Genomic DNA, 18,990 nt, shown 5'->3' with positions numbered 1-18,990 from the left:
TTATATAACAATAATCGACGTGCACCGTCAAATTTTAATTTCCGTTTTAGAAACGTTTTGCAGGGACTTTTATTACAGGTCACATCCGGTCGACGTCAAATTAGTAGAGTAGTATCGCTGGCCGTCGCGCGCTTCCCGCTGCCGCACTGACACGTCACGAAGGTCAGGCGAGAGCGAAAAGAAAAATGGCGACCACCTACAGTACCTTCAATCTGTGAGTATAAATGTCCATCGAGCGCAGACGCGTCAGTTAGATTCCTCACTGGTGGTCTTTGATCGGTTAGGGTCTATAAATCACCTCAGTAGCGACAGTGAACTACATTCATTCGCCGTCACTGTGGCGGTGTTTCAAACCCTAGTGAGCTGCCTAGCTAGACGGCGCTGTCGGGCAGCAGCTTGAAGATGCTCTACGATAAGTTAAATTCTTCATGCGATAACTTGTGTAACCTCTGACTCTAATGATAAAACTTTCATTCATCGAGTGTGGATCTGCAGTGCACTCGTATTCTTTATAGACACGATCGAGAAAAACATAGTTTTGAACACCAATAGCACAGAGCAAGGAAACAAGTGTTCAATTGTGACCATTAAGAAGCCTGAGTGTCAAGATCATGTCGAACTTAAATTCACTATTTATTCACAGTATTGCCACACGTGTACAAAGAGGGAAAATCTAGTGCGAGTAGATCTTAGCCGCAGTTTGACTCTATACACAACCAGTGAGGGATAATGTACAGGCAGCCGGTTGTTATGGCAGAATAACCCACGGCGTTGGGATCAGGACTGGAGGGTTTATAACAGCCGGCTGGCTGTACATTATCCCCTTGCCAAATGAGAAAAATATAGACATGAAATGCCAATCTGAAATATTTTATTCATTCGTATATACCGCATGCAGAACTTCCGCAAGGAAGAGATACTTACTTTCAGGTTTCAGGTAACAAACAACGTTTAAATGTCACAAGCCGGCAATTTGTAAATATAATGTGATTTATGTTATTAAAAGAAATATGTACATTTCATTTATCAAAAGAACAATGATTTGCTGCATCCGGGTTACCGTGTGTTATACATTTTGAGCAGTAGTTATCTGGTAATAACGCATCTGCAAATGTCGCGACTGGCCAATCAGAATCGAGCATTCCAACGGACCGTGTAATAATACAAAAGAATGGGGTCTTGTACACAGAGTTTACACAGTAATATATAGAAATCAGGAGTAGTACTGTACTGGTCATTATTAACCTGCTCTCTCTGTTCACAGACACACAACCCCCGAGAAGTTCTACATTGAAGCCTGTGATGATGGTGTCGCTGATGTTCTGGCCATTGACCGGGTGTCCACAGAAATGACCCTGACAGGTATGAACGAGCTCAGTGTGAAACATGTGTTCATTGCACATCAGGAACAGGAATGAAGTGGACACGTGCTCATTGGAGCTCATGGGTAATTCTTTGTTAAAATGGTCATATGACACGACTAAAACTAATATTATCATAATGTAATTCAATGTGTAAACATGATTTAAGGTTCAACAACGCTGTATTTTTCCACATACTGTGCATGTTTGTATCTCCTCTTTGCTCCGCCTCTGATCCGCGTGGATTTTTTATCAATCTCACGGCTCTGAACAGCGAGGTGTGCTGTGATAGGCCAGTTAACCAGTTAGTAGGGATTGGTGGAATACTGCAAACGTGTGACGGAAGTGTTACGCCTCTTACCATATTTGAACATCAGGTTCCTCTTCATTTGTCCTGACAGGTACGCCCACCTTACTTGTGTTTACATGTGGGCGGTCTTAGTCAATTCATACCACGAGCTGATGTAGATTTGTGGGGGTGTGGCTACACGAGGCGTTTCAGGCATTTGCTTTTAGATATTAGATGTACAATTTCCGACACTTTTTTTCAATTTTACGTGTCTCATACATGCATGGGCAAATTATGACACACCAAAGACACAGAAAAATGCGTAATCGTGCCATATGACCGCTTTAAACGTCATTTCAAAACGACAAACCAAATGAGGATGCAAATGAAGGTTTTGAGAAACACTTGAAGGTATTTTGTAAAACACTAAAAACACTGCAGGAGTGTTTGTTTTATATATTTATAAATTCTGTTCATTGTTTCAGTGAGGAAGGATGTCCCTCCGTCAGCCGTCACTCGACCTATCTGTGGCATCATGGGAACCATACGACTGGTGGCAGGTCTGATCTCTCCTCTTCAAATTGAAGAATTGGTTTCTTTTTAATCAATAAGTGGTCGTGTAAATTGGATTGGTGATGCTTCATAATATGTCAAATTTGAAATACATTTGTTTCAGTTTATCCAACAGTACAGTCCGACGTTTGCTTTGTGACAGTATTGAGTTCAGCACTGTCAAAGAGTGTTATATTATATATTTTTCAGGCGTGTATCTCATCGTCATCACAAAGAAGAAGAAAGTGGGAGATCTGCTCGGTCGTGCGGTCTGGAAGGCCGTCCACTTTGACATCATCTCATACAAGAAGACGGTTTTACATCTCACGGATAATCAGGTTAGAAGTCCTGCATTATGATTGAGAGGTTTACTTCTTTAATGATATTCAGACCACAGCTCTTGCTTGTGTGACAGAAATATTTAGCTTTTTTTACGCTGCTCTTCCAGATGCAGGACAACAAGGCGTTTCTGTCCATGATCAACAACGTGTTGAATACAGACGGTTTCTACTTCACCACAGACTACGACCTGACGCACACACTTCAGCGCCTTTCCAACACCAGCCCGGAGTTTCAGGAGATGAGTTTACTGGAGCGGGTGAGCTAGAGAGAGACGTGTTCTTTAAAGCTTAGTGATGAGGTATAACTAAAAAGCTAATCTTTCTTTGTTTTGTCTTCAGGCAGATCAGAGGTTTGTGTGGAACGGTCATCTGCTGAGAGAATTTACAGCTCAGCCAGAGGTAAATAAACCACAAACAAACAACCTGCATCCTTGGTATTGATCTACGGATGGGTGATAAAGATAAACATGTGCCTGTCTTCAGCTTTTGACAGTTTTCATTTATGTATGTCTGAATGATATATTTACATAAGTTATGATAAGCTACTGTTTGTTGTAATGAAACTAAAATGTGATTCACATGATCCCAGTTTACACACAATGAAGAACTAGCACAGTAATGATCAGGGATAGACACAACGATGTTGAGCTGGCATCATGATTCCAGCAAATGTTCCCTTCCGTTACGTGACTCTCGGTGCTCTGAGTGAGCTGCGCGCTGTAAACAAATATGAGCTAGGCTAAAGGCTGGAAACATTAAGACTTTTGCTCAGATTTTCAGTCTGGACTTGTTGCAGAAGGTATCATCTGTGTTCATCATCGCATGAATAGGCAGGTTACTGACGAATTACATTAATGTTACACACAGATGGATAAATTAGGGCCATATCATTTGTAGTTTACCTAAATTTGTTTACATTGTTCTAAGTTCTGTGTTACTATACAATAACTGTATATTTGTCCACATAAAATACTGTATTTTAAAACTGTCAGTTCTAGTGCTTGATTCTGATTGGCTGAGCTGAGTTCTAAGCCGTTATAAAACACCTGGATTTATAACATCTGACTGCACCACATAGCCTAAACATCATTTATTTACTATATTTTATGAAACCTTGCTACACATATGGAATAACCGTTTTATAAAAGCAATAATAAAACGTGTGGGTTACAAGTGTATTTTATAACGGCCAAGAGGGTTTTAATGATTTTAGAAGTTGTGTAGTGTATTCCAGCCTTGGCGGGAAACGTTAAAACGTCACACAGATCAGACTAGCCTGACTTTATCGTGCTGTATAGATAGGATGCGCAATGTGCTTTATAAAGAAGACGTGTGTATGCGCAGGCGCAGCTCGCGTTGTGTAGAGAAGACACCCCTTACTTTATAACTCTTTTATTCAATAAAACGTCACAATATATAACTGTAAAGCTAGTGCTGTACAGACGACACACGCCTGAATTGATAACTGCCCAGGTCGCGCTGTATAAAGATGCGTCTGCCCCGCTCGTGCCTAGACGCGCTTCACTGCCGCAGGGCGATGTCATCCTTCATCACAATGTTTCACCGTAGACATTATCCGATGCCAATTAGGTAGACATCACCCATCCCTAGTGATGATGAAAATAGCAATAAAATGTTATTCAATATATCTTCCAGCTGTATAATGAAAGCAAAAAGCTGTATGTAGATGAGGTGTAACTATCTTTCACGCTGTGTTTTCTTACAGCTGCACAAGTTTGTCTTTCCTGTTATTCACGGCTGTATCCTTTCATGAGCTGCCACAGATTTTTTTCTTACGATTAACATGCATCATTCGCAGATCGGTCTTTAACCGACTATTTAAAAAGACAGTTGATGAATAGGTCTATTAATTCACTCTGTCACTCTTTTTTGTAAGTTGGTGCGACCAAATGAGAAAGTGGGTCGCGTGAAAAATGAATCTGTATTTTTATACATATTAAGTGTGCATTTTTACACTTTATTTTCCACATGTAAGTTGTTTGGTATCTTGACATGTGACGGTCCTTAATAAGAGCTGACAGATATCACCATGAGGTCCTGCTGCATCAACGGCAAAGTCTTTGATTGGTGCATCATTTCCAGACGGAGCTGCTTCCGCGCTGGCGTTCGGTACTACGTTCGAGGTAACGCTTGTAAAATCTGCTCACTGGAACCAGACGATCCACCTGTAGAGACACAGACTCCATGCAAATACTCAATTATAAATGTGTTTTTATTAGTCTGCAATTTTGGTTTCTCTCTCAGACCGTCTCATTTCTGCAGTGCTCACTTCCTAGGCTGCTACACAATCTTTCTGTTGCAGGTATTGATACTGAAGGTCATGCAGCCAATTTTGTGGAGACGGAACAGATTGTGCAGTATAACGGAGCTAAAGCTTCATTTATACAGGCGAGTTCATGAGATGTCATTTTCTAAAGGCTGTGCTGATCATTTCTCGTAGGTTCTCTTGTTAAACCACTTCATACCTTTCTATGATCTCTCTAAACATGCCCTTTGAACCGAGAGCCTGTCTGTCACATTCAGAGAAATTCACATGACACTAGTTCTGATCTCCACGAATGAATGAATGATCGACCCATCTGTTCTCTTCCACAGACTCGAGGGTCTATACCGTTCTACTGGTCTCAGAGACCCAACCTCAAATACAAGCCCCGCCCACAGATCAGCAAAAACCTCAATCATGTGAGCTTTGTTCCGTTTCAACATATTCAATGTTTTCAAGGTGCCGATTTATTTATCTCGTGACAGACGTGCTTATAAGTAATGTGTAACGTGTTCTCTCACAGCTGGACGGATTCCAGAGACACTTCGACTCGCAGATCATAACATACGGCAAACAAGTCATTCTCAACCTGGTATGTAGTGTGTGTGTTTACTGTGGCCACACGAAGCTCTCGCTGCGCTGTGAAGATCTTTTTTTAGGATTTGGCTCTGTGTTTAATCTTCAGATCAATCAGAAGGGGTCCGAGAAACCTCTAGAGCTGGCCTTCTCAAAGATGGTGAACGGTCTGGGTAACGGTATGATCAGGTGAGATAGTGAGAACGTCACACAACAGACATGAACACACACCGCCGGTCTGACACCCTCTGGTCTTCTCCCGCAGGTATATAGCGTTTGACTTCCATAAGGAGTGCAGTCGCATGAGGTGGCATCGACTGCAGATCCTAGTGGACATGGTGGCTGAGATGCAGGATGAGTTCGGGTATGATGTGATTTTGGATGATGCCTTTCATGCATGTTTGTTTTTCTTGGAAATTCTTCTCTGGATGAGAACCGCATGTTTGTTTTGCACAGCTACTTTCTGGTGGATTCTGATGGAACGGTCCAGGTGCAACAGGATGGGACGTTCAGAAGCAACTGCATGGACTGTCTGGATCGTACCAACGTCATTCAGAGTCTTCTGGCCCGCAGTTCTCTGCAGTCGCAGTTAGTGGTGCGTGTGCCACACGTGTCTCTTGATGCATTTCTTTTCGTCATTGGTCTTTGATATTGAATCCCGTTCTGACACATGGTGGATGGTGTGTGTATGTGCAGTAGTGTATAGTAAAAACTGAGGGTGTGTGTTGTGTGTCTGTAGAGGATGGGAGTTCTTCATGTAGGCCAGCAGATTGAAGAACAGGCAGATTTCGAGAAGATGTACAAGAATGGTAAGCAACCGCTTCATCTCATTCACAGTCTGATAACTGACCGTCTCATATTGTGTTTTTACTTTTGGACAGATGTAAATTCTGATGACATCATACATAAATAACTCGTATGATCATTACGATGACTGTTAAGGGTGTTGTGGTTTAATGTATTTCAGAGGTCTGATGATTCCGTTCATGAACTCATATATTTGCCGTGTGTTTCACATTTCTCTTCTCCTGCAGCGTGGGCAGACAATGCTAATGCGTGTGCTAAACAGTATGCAGGCACAGGAGCACTTAAGACGGACTTCACACGGTGAGCAGGACCGCTCTGTTCGTCTCTTCTTTGCTGTGATCGTGTCTTTTTCTGGCTATCTCTGATTTGTGTTCTCTCTATTCTTCTCTGGCTGTTGGGAGGGTTTGTCATGTTTAGAACATCAGTGAGCTCTGATTCACTCTCTCTCTCTCTCGCTCTGGTCTCAGGACAGGGAAGAGAACTCATTGGGGTCTGTTAATGGATGGCTGGAACTCAATGATCAGATACTACAAGAACAACTTCTCAGATGGATTCAGACAGGTGGGCCGATGTCATTGGAGGGAGATAACACACACTCGTGTTAGTGAGGTCCTCACGTAGACTTGATTAAACCAAACCCTCAGAGAATTCATTAGATTTAAAGACTTGCATCATCTGGAGCATTTTTAAGATGCTTCTACGTGTCTTTGTCCAGCTTTAGTCAACATTGAACATCTTTTACTATGTTGGTGAGAATAATCTGAACCAAACCTGCACTCACATATGCATACGCATACCCAGTGTTTGAATTCAGTGCTGTTTCTCCAGGACTCCATCGATCTGTTCCTTGGGAATTACGCCGTGGAAGAAGCAGATATGAACACACCTCTACATGAACCCAAAGACTGGAAGTTCCTCACGGTAAGAGACACCAAATCAGGTTTGAGTTTAGCTGGAAGCTGTTTTTAAATGATCCAACTTCTGTCTGTAAACTTTGGGGGACTACATATGAAGAATTCAGATGAAAAAACCCTCTGAAAGCAACATCGGTCAAAATTATCTCGGTTATGTTGGGGAATGTCATCGCAATATCATCACTTATTAAGTTTTTATACTGGAAAAGCATTGAAAGTACTTGGAAAATGCTGGAATTTGACTTTGTAGGTGTACGAAACCTGATTGATTATATGTGAATCATCCCAAATAAACAAAATGATATTTGAATATTATTTTTTAGAGATGCACTGATATATCGGCCAATAATCCGTATCCGTCGACAAAAGCAATTTTTCACACTGTCAGACAAAAGTTTAAAAACAGCCGTCGATCAGGGCCGACATATCCTGTCAATCAAAAAGGACAGGAAAATGCAATGAATTTGTGCTCTGTGTATAGAAAATGTTAAGAAACATCTCCAGTTATTCAGATGTTCAATATTTATCATCATCATATGAATTAATAACTTACAGAAAGTTATTAAATATTGATTTAATCTTCAGCATCGGCAGATATCACAATGAATATTCGGCTATGAGTATCGTTGGATAAATTCAGTGTCGGTGCATCTTTAATTCTTTTGTAAAGCGGTGGCTCTTTTAAATGATTTTAAGCGTAGATACATGAATATTGAGAATGCGTGCTGAACTCTTTCTCTGTCCCTGCAGCTGCCCATCATTATGGTCGTGGCGTTCTCGATGTGCATCATCTGTCTGCTCATGGCCGGTAAGAGAACTCCGATAACTTCCTTTCATCATCACGTGAATGACGGTGTTGCTCATTCTCAGAATTTCGCTGTGCCGCAGGTGACACGTGGACGGAGACTTTGGCCTACGTGCTGTTCTGGGGCTCTGCAAGCATCGTCACGGGTGGCGTCATTCTCTTCAACGGACGGGACTTTGTTGACGCTCCCAAACTAGTGCAGAAAGAGAAGATGGACTGAATGTGTGTGTGTGGAAAGCAGCTCGGACCCTCTGAGTCTTCATCATCATTCTCCTCATCCTCACTGCTGTCTCACTCTCAGCTTCATCGGCCCTGGAGTCTGTACTGACGGTAATGGAGGAGTTGAGGTGAGGGGCGAGGGATGGGCGAGACGGACGCCTGCTGCTCTCCACACGGTTGACGTTTCATAGAGGACCAGCTCCTCTCTGCATCAGAGTCCCACAGCGCCAGCAACCAATGAGAAGCTTCACTCGAGCACCTTAAAACCTCATGGAAACCGTTCGGATGCGTGGTGGTCTTTTCCGCCCCAGATCTTGTGGTCAACACGTTCCGACGGCGTCGCTTCATCGCAACTTGTTTCTTTGCACAAACGTGCTGATGTTCTGTTGCTCTTCTGTACATCACCTGCTTTTATGAACTTGAGTTCCAGTAAACATCCTGAAATTCATTTGTTTGCCGAATCTTGTAAGGGAATGTCTTTAATTATTTGCCTTTCTTATACTAAACTTTTCACGAGAGTGTACAGAAGTGAATGAACTGTTAACGACAGAACTGCATTTACTGTCAGAACGGCCCCGATGGATTGCTTTTGTAATGAAAGGACTAATGCTGGAGTGTTTTGCTGTGAATGTTAAACGGCTTGAGGAAATGAACTGATTCTTCTTAACAGTTTAATCCGGATTGATTTATACGAGTCTTAACTTGTTATGGGACCAAAGTCTCACAATCCAAAGGAGAACGTGTGTGTGCGGATGGATACCAGGGAGTTTACCGCATGTAGAGGAACAGTCTTTCACTTCACCACGTGCCACATCATGTGTTTCATCTCGCTGTTATTCATATTTTTACTGTTTCTGCCGTGTATCCACAGACTTCATGTGAATGTCGCCTTGAGTTTGATCTCAGCAGATGATGTCCATGTCCAGCACCTGCTTGTGTCAGAATGTAAAATGTATTATTGATATTAAACCTGTTATGGTAATACTGTCAGTTTTGAGTTTTTGTTTGAGGTGTGGTCACCGCAATGAAGGATGTTATAAACAATATAGAATAGTTCTGTAAAGAACGAACTTCTGTTTCAACATTAACTCATCTTCACTCGTCTCTGCACATGCTGGTTTGAAGTAGGGCTGCAACGATAAGTCGTCATTTCCGCAATAAATAATTGTGTTGTCAAGTAGTCGTCTGGTTTCACATGTGATTTAAGGGCCCTCAGTTACGTGGTTCACGGGTTCTATTGTTTTTCCAGCTAGGTTAGCCTATTATTATCTTAAATAAATTATTCAATTGATCGGTCTTTAGAATCATTAGTTATTATTAAACATCATTATTTTTAAATCTATAGTACATGCAGTTGTAGCATACAAATAAGTTGTAATAAGTTAAATAATCGCTCTAATAATCGTTAGATTAGTCGATTATTAAAATAAAGGTTTGTTGCAGCCCTTGAAGGATTATACATTTCTACAACTCTTCAGGGAAAGTTTGTCTTGTCCTTTATTAAATTTCTGTTGTACAGTTCAAACGCTCACCTCATTAATTAAAGTCATTCATTCTCTTTTTATTAGTGAGTGATTCAAAAGCATCAATGTTTTTGTTTGTTATTAGTTATGTAATGTTCTTTTATTCTGAATGTCCGTTTAAATGAATCTTTGATTATTAAGAAAAACATTTTTTTAAGGAGTTTCAGACACATCTTTCTTCACGTGTCTCGTCTCGGTCCACATCAACAGGAACGTGTTTGTAAGATGAAGGTTCAGGAACATTTCACAGCAGTGACATTCCTGACTTCAATTTCATAACATGATTGTTATTGAACTGAATGAAGAACACAGAGGGATTTACATGCCACATCAGATTAGTTCAAACTTGAGAACAAATGAAGTGTTGTTTGTCGTCAACCTGACCGCGTCATTTCTCCTCGAGCAGGTTTCCACATCAGCAACCCACAAGTCTGGAAACCATCTAGATCTGATCTTCACAAGGTACTGCTCCACTCATCACCCTCAGGTCACCCCGCTGCACACGTCTGATCACTTATTCGTCACCCTTGACCTCGACCTCACTGCTCCGGATATCGCAGATGTCTCACCGATGGTCACCTTCCGGCGCAACCTGCGGTCTCTCCCTCCCTCTTGTTTTTCCTCTGCTGTCCTCTCTGCACTCCCCCCCTCTGATGAGCTCTCTCTTTTGAATACAGACAATGCCACAGCCACTCTGTGTTCCACGCTTTCATCCTGCTTGGACAACCTATGCCCTCTTGCATCTGGACCAGTCCGTCCATCCCCGTCGGCTCCCTGGTTATCGGATGTACTGCGTGAGCATCGCGCCAGCCTCCGGTCAGCTGAGAGAAAATGGCGCAAGTCAAAAGACCCTGCAGACCTCTCTCTCTACCAATCTCTTCTCTCTTCTTTCTCTGTAGATGTCACCTCTGCAAAAACAGATTACTACCACTCTAGGATCTGCAACTCTCCGGACTCTCGAACGCTCTTCAAAACCTTCTCTGCTCTCCTCTGTCCGCCTGCTCCCGCACCTTCATCGGAGTTAACAGCTGCTGATTTTGCATCGTTCTTCGTAAAGAAAACTACTGCCATCAGCAGCCAGTTCTCTACGCCACCATCTGTCGAACCCGCCCACATCCCTGACACGTGTGTGCTCCCTGCCTTTTCTCCTCTGTCTGAAGCTGATGTCTCAAAGATCATTGGCTCCAACCACCCTACCACCTGCCCACTGGATCCCATCCCCACCCATCTCCTCCAGGCCATCTCTCCAACGGTTGTGCCTGCTCTGACCCACATCATCAACTCTTCGCTCACCACTGGGACATTTCCCACAGCTTTCAAAGAGGCCCGCATAACACCGCTTCTAAAGAAACCCACCCTGGACCCCACACTGCTAGAAAACTACAGGCCTGTCTCCCTTCTTCCCTTCATCGCCAAAGCCCTGGAGCGAGTTGTGTTCAATCAGCTCTCCTCCTTTCTCATGCAAAACAACCTCCTGGACAGCAATCAGTCTGGGTTCAAGACCGGTCATTCCACAGAGACTGCACTGCTCTCAGTCATCGAAGCCCTGAGACTGGCAAAAGCATCATCCATGTCTTCTGTGCTCATCCTACTGGATCTGTCTGCTGCCTTTGACACTGTCAATCATCACATCCTCCTGGCTTCTCTCAGTGCTATGGGTGTCTCTGGAATGGCGTTGCAATGGTTTGAGTCCTACCTCTCGGGTAGGTCATTCAGAGTATCCTGGAGAGATGAGGTCTCCGCGTCCCAACAGCTCAAGACGGGGGTGCCGCAGGGCTCAGTGCTTGGACCGCTACTCTTCTCCATTTACATGACATCCCTCGGCTCGGTCATTCAGAAGCATGGCTTCTCCTATCACTGCTATGCGGACGACACACAACTCTACTTGTCATTTCAACCGGACGATCTGACGGTCGCTGCTCGCATCGCGGCATGCCTTAGTGACATCTCGCTTTGGATGAAGGATCATCACCTGCAGCTAAACTTTGCAAAAACGGAACTGCTTGTGATCCCGGGCAACCCAAAGATTCACCACAACCTTGCCATTCAACTAGGCTCATCAACGATTACACCGTCCAGCACAGCCAGAAACCTGGGAGTGGTAATCGATGATCGGCTTAACCTCACAAGTCATGTTGCCAGCACCACCCGGTCCTGTAGATTCATCCTCTACAACATTAGGAAAATTAGACCATTCCTATCGGAGTACTCTACGCAAGTCCTAGTCCAGGCTCTTGTCCTGTCCAAACTGGATTATTGCAATGCGCTTCTGGCTGGACTTCCTGCTTGCACAATCAAACCTCTCCAGATGATCCAGAATGCGGCGGCAAGAGTGGTCTTCAATGAACCGAAGAGAGCGCATGTAACTCCGCTCTTCATCAGGTTACACTGGCTCCCTGTTGCCGCCCGCATAAAGTTCAAGGCTTTGCTCCTGGCCTACAAGACCAACACCGGATCTGCACCATCGTATCTCCACTCGCTAATGCAGATCTATGTTCCTGCCAGATCACTGCGGTCTGCAAAGGAACAACGACTAGTGGTACCATCCCAAAAAGGAAAAAAGTCACTCTCCCGTACCTTCACTGGATCTGTTCCACATTGGTGGAATGATCTACCAGCTGCTACAAGATCAGCAGACTCGGTTGCCATCTTTAAAAAACACCTAAAAACGCATCTCTTCCGTCAACACGTTGCTGATTGAGTTTATCCTAATTCTCTTCCCTTTCCTTCTTTCAAAAAAAAAAAAAAAAAAAGAAAAAAAAAAACTAACCTCACTATTCTTAGCTTTTATACTGTGCTAGGCTTTAATGGACTAGTTTGATGCACTTATGTATTTTCGTTGCCTATGTTGTTATAATTGCTTCCAATGTTTCCTCATCTGTAAGTCGCTTTGGATAAAAGCGTCTGCTAAATGACTAAATGTAAATGTAAATGTAAATGTAAGGGTTACAGCTCAATGAACAGACTTTTCTCTGTGACCAGACAATACATATGAACCTGTTATAGGCAGCACGATACTGTAGAAAATGCACAAATAGTATGTTTTTGTTTCATAAAATCTATATGCTAAATAGAAATTGTTTGTAAAGACAATAAAAGACTAAAACTTCAGGGCACAAATCTTGCGTGTTTCATTTCACAGCTCCAGTTACCAAAACTGTATATTGAGTTTATGTGTGATATAAAAACATGCTTTGTTTTGCATTTTTTTCAACTTTTCACTATTAAGGCCTTCATTTCTACTGATTCAATTTAGTCCTGTCTTACATTTCTGCCTTACACACAATAACATACGTTTGTTTGAAAAAAACTTTATTAAAACTTTTCCTTTATGTTTCCTTTTTCTTTATGTTTATAAAGGCTGGCATTTAGGACCTTTTGGCGGTTTGTTATAATTAAACTAAATGTCATTAACGCAACGATCAGCTGGACGGAGACATGTTTGATTTCTGCCACTAAACCACATTTTGATGTTTAAAAGTGAATATTTAAAAACAATGACTTCAAGAGAACACCAAGAACATGTTCATTTTTATTTATCCAAAACAGAGACAAACTCCAACAAGGAAATAAAAAACGGCAAGAAGAGTTTGTCAAAACATTCATGACAAACATTCACTGTTATGATGTAAACAAACCAGCTGTGATTAAAGCTGTACAAGTACACATTTCTACAAACCATAATAAATGAATCAACGTAAAAGTTATGTACACTGCTATGTATATTCATATATTGCACATTTGAACAGTTGTTAATATTCATATATGTATTATTTGGCAACCCGCATTAAGAAAATAGAACCCCTTTGGATTGTTCACTTGCTCAAATATTTGTATTTTACAATCAATGTAAAACATTTAAAAGCCTCTTGTTACACACAACAAATCAGCTGACTTTCTAAAAAAAATTATTATACATTTATATCGAAAATCTGTCAATAAATGTAAATGTAAAATAACTTTATAAATGTACAAAACTCCTACTGATCAGATATATATACAAGTACATATATGAAGAGTTTGGATCTAAAATGAAATAACTCTTCTTTTCAAAAATCATGTGTTTTATTATATAATCATGTTTTTATTGTTTTATTGTGTTAGTTAGCTGTACTTTTTTAGTTATTATGGCCTTAATCAAAACAAACCAACTGCAAATGGATTTATATTCATTGGAAAGCACAATAAAAAACATGATTTTTAGAAGAAAAAAAAACTCTTCATATAAATATATAAATATATATATATATATATATATATCTACACTACAGTATATAAAAGAAAAGTATATTGTGATGAGTTGTTGATCTAAAGTCGAGATGACACGGTGCTGACGGTCTGACGCTGACGTATTGGTTGTCCTCTGTGTTTTCTCTTACAGAACTCATAAAGAGCCAACAGAGGGACGCAGCTTAAAGACGACAACAGAAGCAGAGCTATGAAAGCCTGACCGTACGGCGGATATTCCTTCACCACTGATCTGCCCTACAAAACAAACAATGCCTTTCAATGGACTGAAGTTGTCATCCAGCTGACGATTCAAAACAATGGAACTTACCAGATCTTTATCCCAGGCCTGATAGGTTGGCGTGCCGCCCTGAATGTAGTTGATGATGTAAAAGATGAGGAGGCTGATGAGAAGAACCGGACTCACCACTGCCCACATCACCCTCCAGTACCAGTTAGGCCGATGACCCAACATGTCTTCAATATCTTTCTCAAACCTGTTTTAATAACATCAGACCGACGTCTACAATGTTAAATACATTCAACTCATCAAGCACAGAATGTACTGAATAGCAATTTAAAATAAATCAAGCATTAGTGGAAGGCAAAAGTTCTTGATGTTATCAAACAGTACATTGAAATAAAAAAATAATTTACTAAATTCTAATAGAAATTTGAATTAAAACATTTAAATGACATTCAAAGTGGATCAAGATAATAATAATGCTTATGTAAATAAAAGGAAAATGTTCTATAATATTTGTCAGTAATTATAGGTTTGAGTAAGAATTGAAGATATTTCAGCTCAGAAACGCACTCACAAACATCACGAGGAACACTTTAACTGTATTATCAGAATTTTGTGAAGATTATCAGTACAAACATTCGTTTGACCTGCAATAAATACGAAATTTCTAAAGTCCAGAGGCCATACCTGCAATCTCTGAACAGAAAAGAAGAAAGAAAGAAAGAAAGAAAGAAAGAAAGAAAGAAAGAAAGAGGAGAAACAAAAAATGTGCAATGTGTTGTTGTTGAGGTCAAAGGCTGCATCTGTGTATCTTACATTTACATTTAGTCTTTTATCCAAAGCGACTTACAAGGAGTTCAGGGAGCAATAATCTTATCTAACTCGCTGGCGTTTTCACTTGTTTCTGGCTGTTCATTGGTGAAGTAAATCCAGTAGAGATAAGTTGACGTTATGTGTAGTTTACTCGCTTTACAAAGCTCAGTTTCACCTTTTCAGTCCATAGATGTAGCAGACACTGACCACCTCGAAGAGAACGATGAAGAGCAGAGACAACGTGGCTCCATAATCATTAAACATGCTGAACCAGTAACTGCCTGAGCGGGTGGTGAAACCCAAACCCAGAAGAAGACACACAAAACAAACCAGACCTGCAAACACACCACAACGGCATCATTACACCTCTGATACAATACTCATGTGTGTTTTATAACGCTCAGTTCTGGTCCCATTCATAACAGCACCACATAGCCTAAATATCATTTGATTGACTTTATTTTGTATAGTGAATAATGAAATCATTATCACCGTTGATGGTCTCGTTGCTGAACGTGCGCGAGAGGATTTGAAGGTCTCCCAGCGGGGTGATGATGGCCGTGATGTTACCCAGCATGCTCCCCATCCCCAACAACAGCAGCATGATGAAGTAAAGAACAGACCAGAGCTGAGACACCGGCATGTTCTTTATGGCCTCGCTGTACACGATAAAAGCCAAACCTGTTCCCTCCACCGCCTGCAAACACACACGCCGAGAGAAACTTCATTTACAATTTCACATCTGAGTTAAAACAACAGCAAGTCAAACTATTTATAGAGTTTATCTTCATCAAAAGATTGAATCAAGTAGAGCATTGAAAGAGTTTGGCTCCAAAATGAGATAACTCGGTTTTTCTAATTTGTTTTTTTATTGGACGTTCCAATAAAAATCAATCAAACAGCAGTTGGTTTGTTTTGTTTTTTGTCAAATTAACTACAAACATTCAGCTAACAAACTAAATAAAAACAAACTAAATAAAAACATGATAACATCATAAAAGCATGTTTTATTTTTATTTCATTTTGGAACAAAACTCTTCAAATATACTTCCTCTCTTCTGCCTGTACACTTAACTGTAATTGTACAGTATGTTTCCAATAAGTATATCAAAACAAAGTGTACTTATTTGTCAAAGTATACTAATAGCATAGTGAAATAAACATATTTTCCGTAAAGGCCGTAACTTCAGTAAAACAGTGTCTTTGGCATCATGTCAAATCATATTTCATCTCTTGCTCAGGTACAGTGATATAAATCAAACTGTACCGTGTCTAATTCGGCCTCCAGACTACAGGCTTCTATTTTTGAAGCCACGGTGGCAAACATCTCTGGATTTGTGTGATTCAGGTGAGAGATCCAGACGGTCACGTTATCAATCGAGATGTCACTCTCAGACAGACTGAATGTGTTGAGCAATAACAGCCTCATCCTGAATAAACAACACAAGACATCCATCAGTACACATGAACGTCAAGAATCTGACAAATGTTTCCGGAGTTTGAGAAGAGACGTCAACCACGTGTCTAACTGAGCTCAGATTCTGCAATGAAAAGTCAATATTAATGAAGATCTCAATATCAACTCAAACGATTCTCCTCACATTTACTCAAATCCAGATGATTTCACTTCAACAATCTACATTCATTTACACCTTCATGTGTTCACACAATTACACTCTCGTTTTATTCTCTTTTTATAGTGTAATGTAAGGAGAAACATCCGAGAGACAGTTGATACCTAAATAAAACACAACCAAGAACTCCATCAAATCTCCTGAGCTGATCTACGTCTCCAGAAACCTTCTGAAGGGATAAACTCGAAGCAGTGGAACAATCCAACATTCACAGTAACGTGGTGAAACAGAGACTCAGTTTAATGTTTGAGGGAAATGTGTGAGATGTTAAAGTCAGAACCTGGGAAAACCTCACAAGAGGAGTCATTCATTTAAACACATTTTATTTCTGGATTCTTCAGATCAACACAATCTTCTCAGATTTGACAAGCGTTATGTTTCTTGTCACACCACCTGATGTCTCTCACCTTTCCAAACAGCTCTCATAGTTAAGCGTGGCTTTAAATCCATAGATGGCGAAGGTCACCACACAGGCGAACACTGATGTGCTGCTGTTGATGAGAGACACAGCCACCGCCTGCTTCTCAAAGTCATTGTTCTGATGATTGTAGCTGGCAAACGCGATCAGAGAGCCAAAACCCAAACCCAGAGAGAAGAAGATCTGAGTGGCAGCGTTGATCCACGTCTGAGGATTTGCTAACTGCTCCAGCTATAAACACACAACAAATCAACACATGCACATCAACACATGCACACACACCCACACACACACACACATCGACACGGAAATACAAACGCACATCAACACACACACACACACACACACACACACATCAACAAACACACACAAACACACATCAACAAACACACACACACACACATCAACACATGCTCATCAACCCATGCACACACATCAACAAACAAACACACGCACACACACACACACACACACACACACACACACACACACACACACACACAAACACACATCAACAAACACACACACACACACACACACACACACACACACACACTTCAACAAACACACACACACACACACATCGACACGGAAATACAAACGCACATCAACACACACACACATCAACAAACACACACGCACATAAACACACACGCACATCAACACATGCACATCAACACATGCACACACAACCACACACACACACATCGACACGGAAATACAAACGCACATCAACACACACAAACACACACACACATCAACAAACACACACAAACACACATCAACAAACACACACACACACACGTCAACACATGCTCATCAACCCATGCACACACATCAACAAACACACACGCACATAAACACACACGCACATCAACACATGCACATCAACACATGCACACACAACCACACACACACACATCGACACGGAAATACAAACGCACATCAACACACACACACACACACACATCAACAAACACACACAAACACACATCAACAAACAAACACACGCACACACACACTTCAACAAACACACACAAACACACATCAACAAACACACACACACACACACACACACACACACTTCAACAAACACACACACACACAAACACACACACACACACACACTTCAACAAACACACACACACACAAACACACACACACACACACACACACATCAACAAACACACACACACACACACACTTCAACAAACACACACATAAACACACACACACACACACACATCAACACATGCACATCAACCCATGCACACACATCAACAAACAAACACACGCACACACACACACACACACACACACACACATCAACAAACACACACAAACACACATCAACAAACACACACATCTACACATGAACACACACACACACACACACACACATACATCAACAAACACACACACACACACACAATCATCAAAAAACAGACACATCTACACACATCAACACACACACACACACTTCAACAAACACACACATAAACACACACACAAACACACAATCATCAAAAAACACACACATCTACACACATCACACACACACATCGATACAGAAACAGCAAATGGAGATACAGAGAACAACATCAGATCTTTGTGCACGAACATACTTTAGGTGTGAACATGTACTTGACTCCGTTCCAGGCCCCGTGAAGAGTGAAGCCACGAATCAAATAAATGACGAGAACCAGGTATGGAAACGTTGCTGTAAAATACACAACCTCCAGAAACACAAACATTTTTGGCTTTTTGTTTTCACATTCTTTAACACACTGAGAAAATAATCCCACTAAAACAAACAATACAGACTGTAATACCATCAGCTGTTTACCATTATAACCAGTATAACATGTCTTTATGTTGTGGGCTATGAGATTTATCCAGTATAATGTAAAAGTTCCCATCCTCAGATAAAATCACACCAACAATCCCAAAACACTACCAGTACAGACCCACAGACCCATT

The 18,990-nt window shown here is 41.2% G+C and overlaps 2 protein-coding genes across 3 annotated transcripts; one reads left to right on the top strand and one right to left on the bottom strand.

Moving 5' to 3' along the window:
* Positions 1–61: 61 nt before the first annotated feature.
* Positions 62–9,441, top strand: sacm1lb (SAC1 like phosphatidylinositide phosphatase b). Of its 2 annotated transcripts, XM_079469699.1 has the most exons (20): positions 62–214; positions 1,265–1,362; positions 2,136–2,210; positions 2,413–2,540; positions 2,651–2,800; positions 2,883–2,942; positions 4,270–4,303; positions 4,586–4,687; positions 4,867–4,952; positions 5,160–5,246; positions 5,351–5,419; positions 5,513–5,592; positions 5,669–5,767; positions 5,860–5,998; positions 6,143–6,212; positions 6,438–6,510; positions 6,678–6,771; positions 7,039–7,131; positions 7,875–7,932; positions 8,013–9,441. In XM_079469699.1, exons 1-20 carry the CDS (start codon positions 186–188, stop codon positions 8,147–8,149), a joined length of 1,761 nt encoding a protein of 586 aa, XP_079325825.1. In that variant the 5' UTR covers positions 62–185; the 3' UTR covers positions 8,150–9,441. The 2 variants fall into 2 exon arrangements, with proteins under 2 accessions (XP_079325825.1, XP_079325824.1); XM_079469698.1 differs by having other exon boundaries at positions 95–214; positions 5,351–5,592; positions 8,013–9,323.
* Positions 9,442–13,187: 3,746 nt separating this feature from the next.
* Positions 13,188–18,856, bottom strand: slc6a20 (solute carrier family 6 member 20). The gene is made up of 7 exons (XM_079470290.1): positions 18,636–18,856; positions 17,000–17,241; positions 16,226–16,388; positions 15,451–15,655; positions 15,134–15,293; positions 14,230–14,395; positions 13,188–14,156 (listed from the first exon to the last, which is right to left on the bottom strand). The coding sequence occupies exons 1-7, from the start codon at positions 18,843–18,845 to the stop codon at positions 13,980–13,982; spliced, it is 1,323 nt and encodes a 440-aa protein (XP_079326416.1). The 5' UTR covers positions 18,846–18,856; the 3' UTR covers positions 13,188–13,979.
* Between the last annotated feature and the right edge of the window lie 134 nt (positions 18,857–18,990).

The sequence above is a fragment of the Barbatula barbatula genome, assembly GCF_947034865.1.
Source record: "Barbatula barbatula genome assembly, chromosome: 12".
Classification (NCBI taxonomy): Eukaryota; Metazoa; Chordata; class Actinopteri; order Cypriniformes; family Nemacheilidae; genus Barbatula; species Barbatula barbatula.
This window is presented reverse-complemented; position numbering and strand designations above follow the sequence as displayed.

What these genes read in the sequence shown, in the direction of transcription:
- sacm1lb (XM_079469698.1), top strand. Translation starts at nt 186, where the DNA reads ATGGCGACCACCTACAGTACCTTCAATCT. An exon ending in AATTTACAGCTCAGCCAGAG is followed by an intron (nt 2,943 to 4,269) that starts GTAAATAAACCA and finishes GTTTTCTTACAG; the next exon opens with CTGCACAAGTTTGTCTTTCC. An exon ending in CTGGGTAACGGTATGATCAG is followed by an intron (nt 5,593 to 5,668) that starts GTGAGATAGTGA and finishes CTTCTCCCGCAG; the next exon opens with GTATATAGCGTTTGACTTCC.
- slc6a20 (XM_079470290.1), bottom strand. Translation starts at nt 18,845, where the DNA reads ATGGTATTACAGTCTGTATTGTTTGTTTTAGTGGGATTATTTTCTCAG. An exon ending in AGTACATGTTCACACCTAAA is followed by an intron (nt 17,242 to 18,635) that starts GTATGTTCGTGC and finishes GTGTGTTTATAG; the next exon opens with CTGGAGCAGTTAGCAAATCC. An exon ending in TGGAGGCCGAATTAGACACG is followed by an intron (nt 15,656 to 16,225) that starts GTACAGTTTGAT and finishes GTGTGTTTGCAG; the next exon opens with GCGGTGGAGGGAACAGGTTT.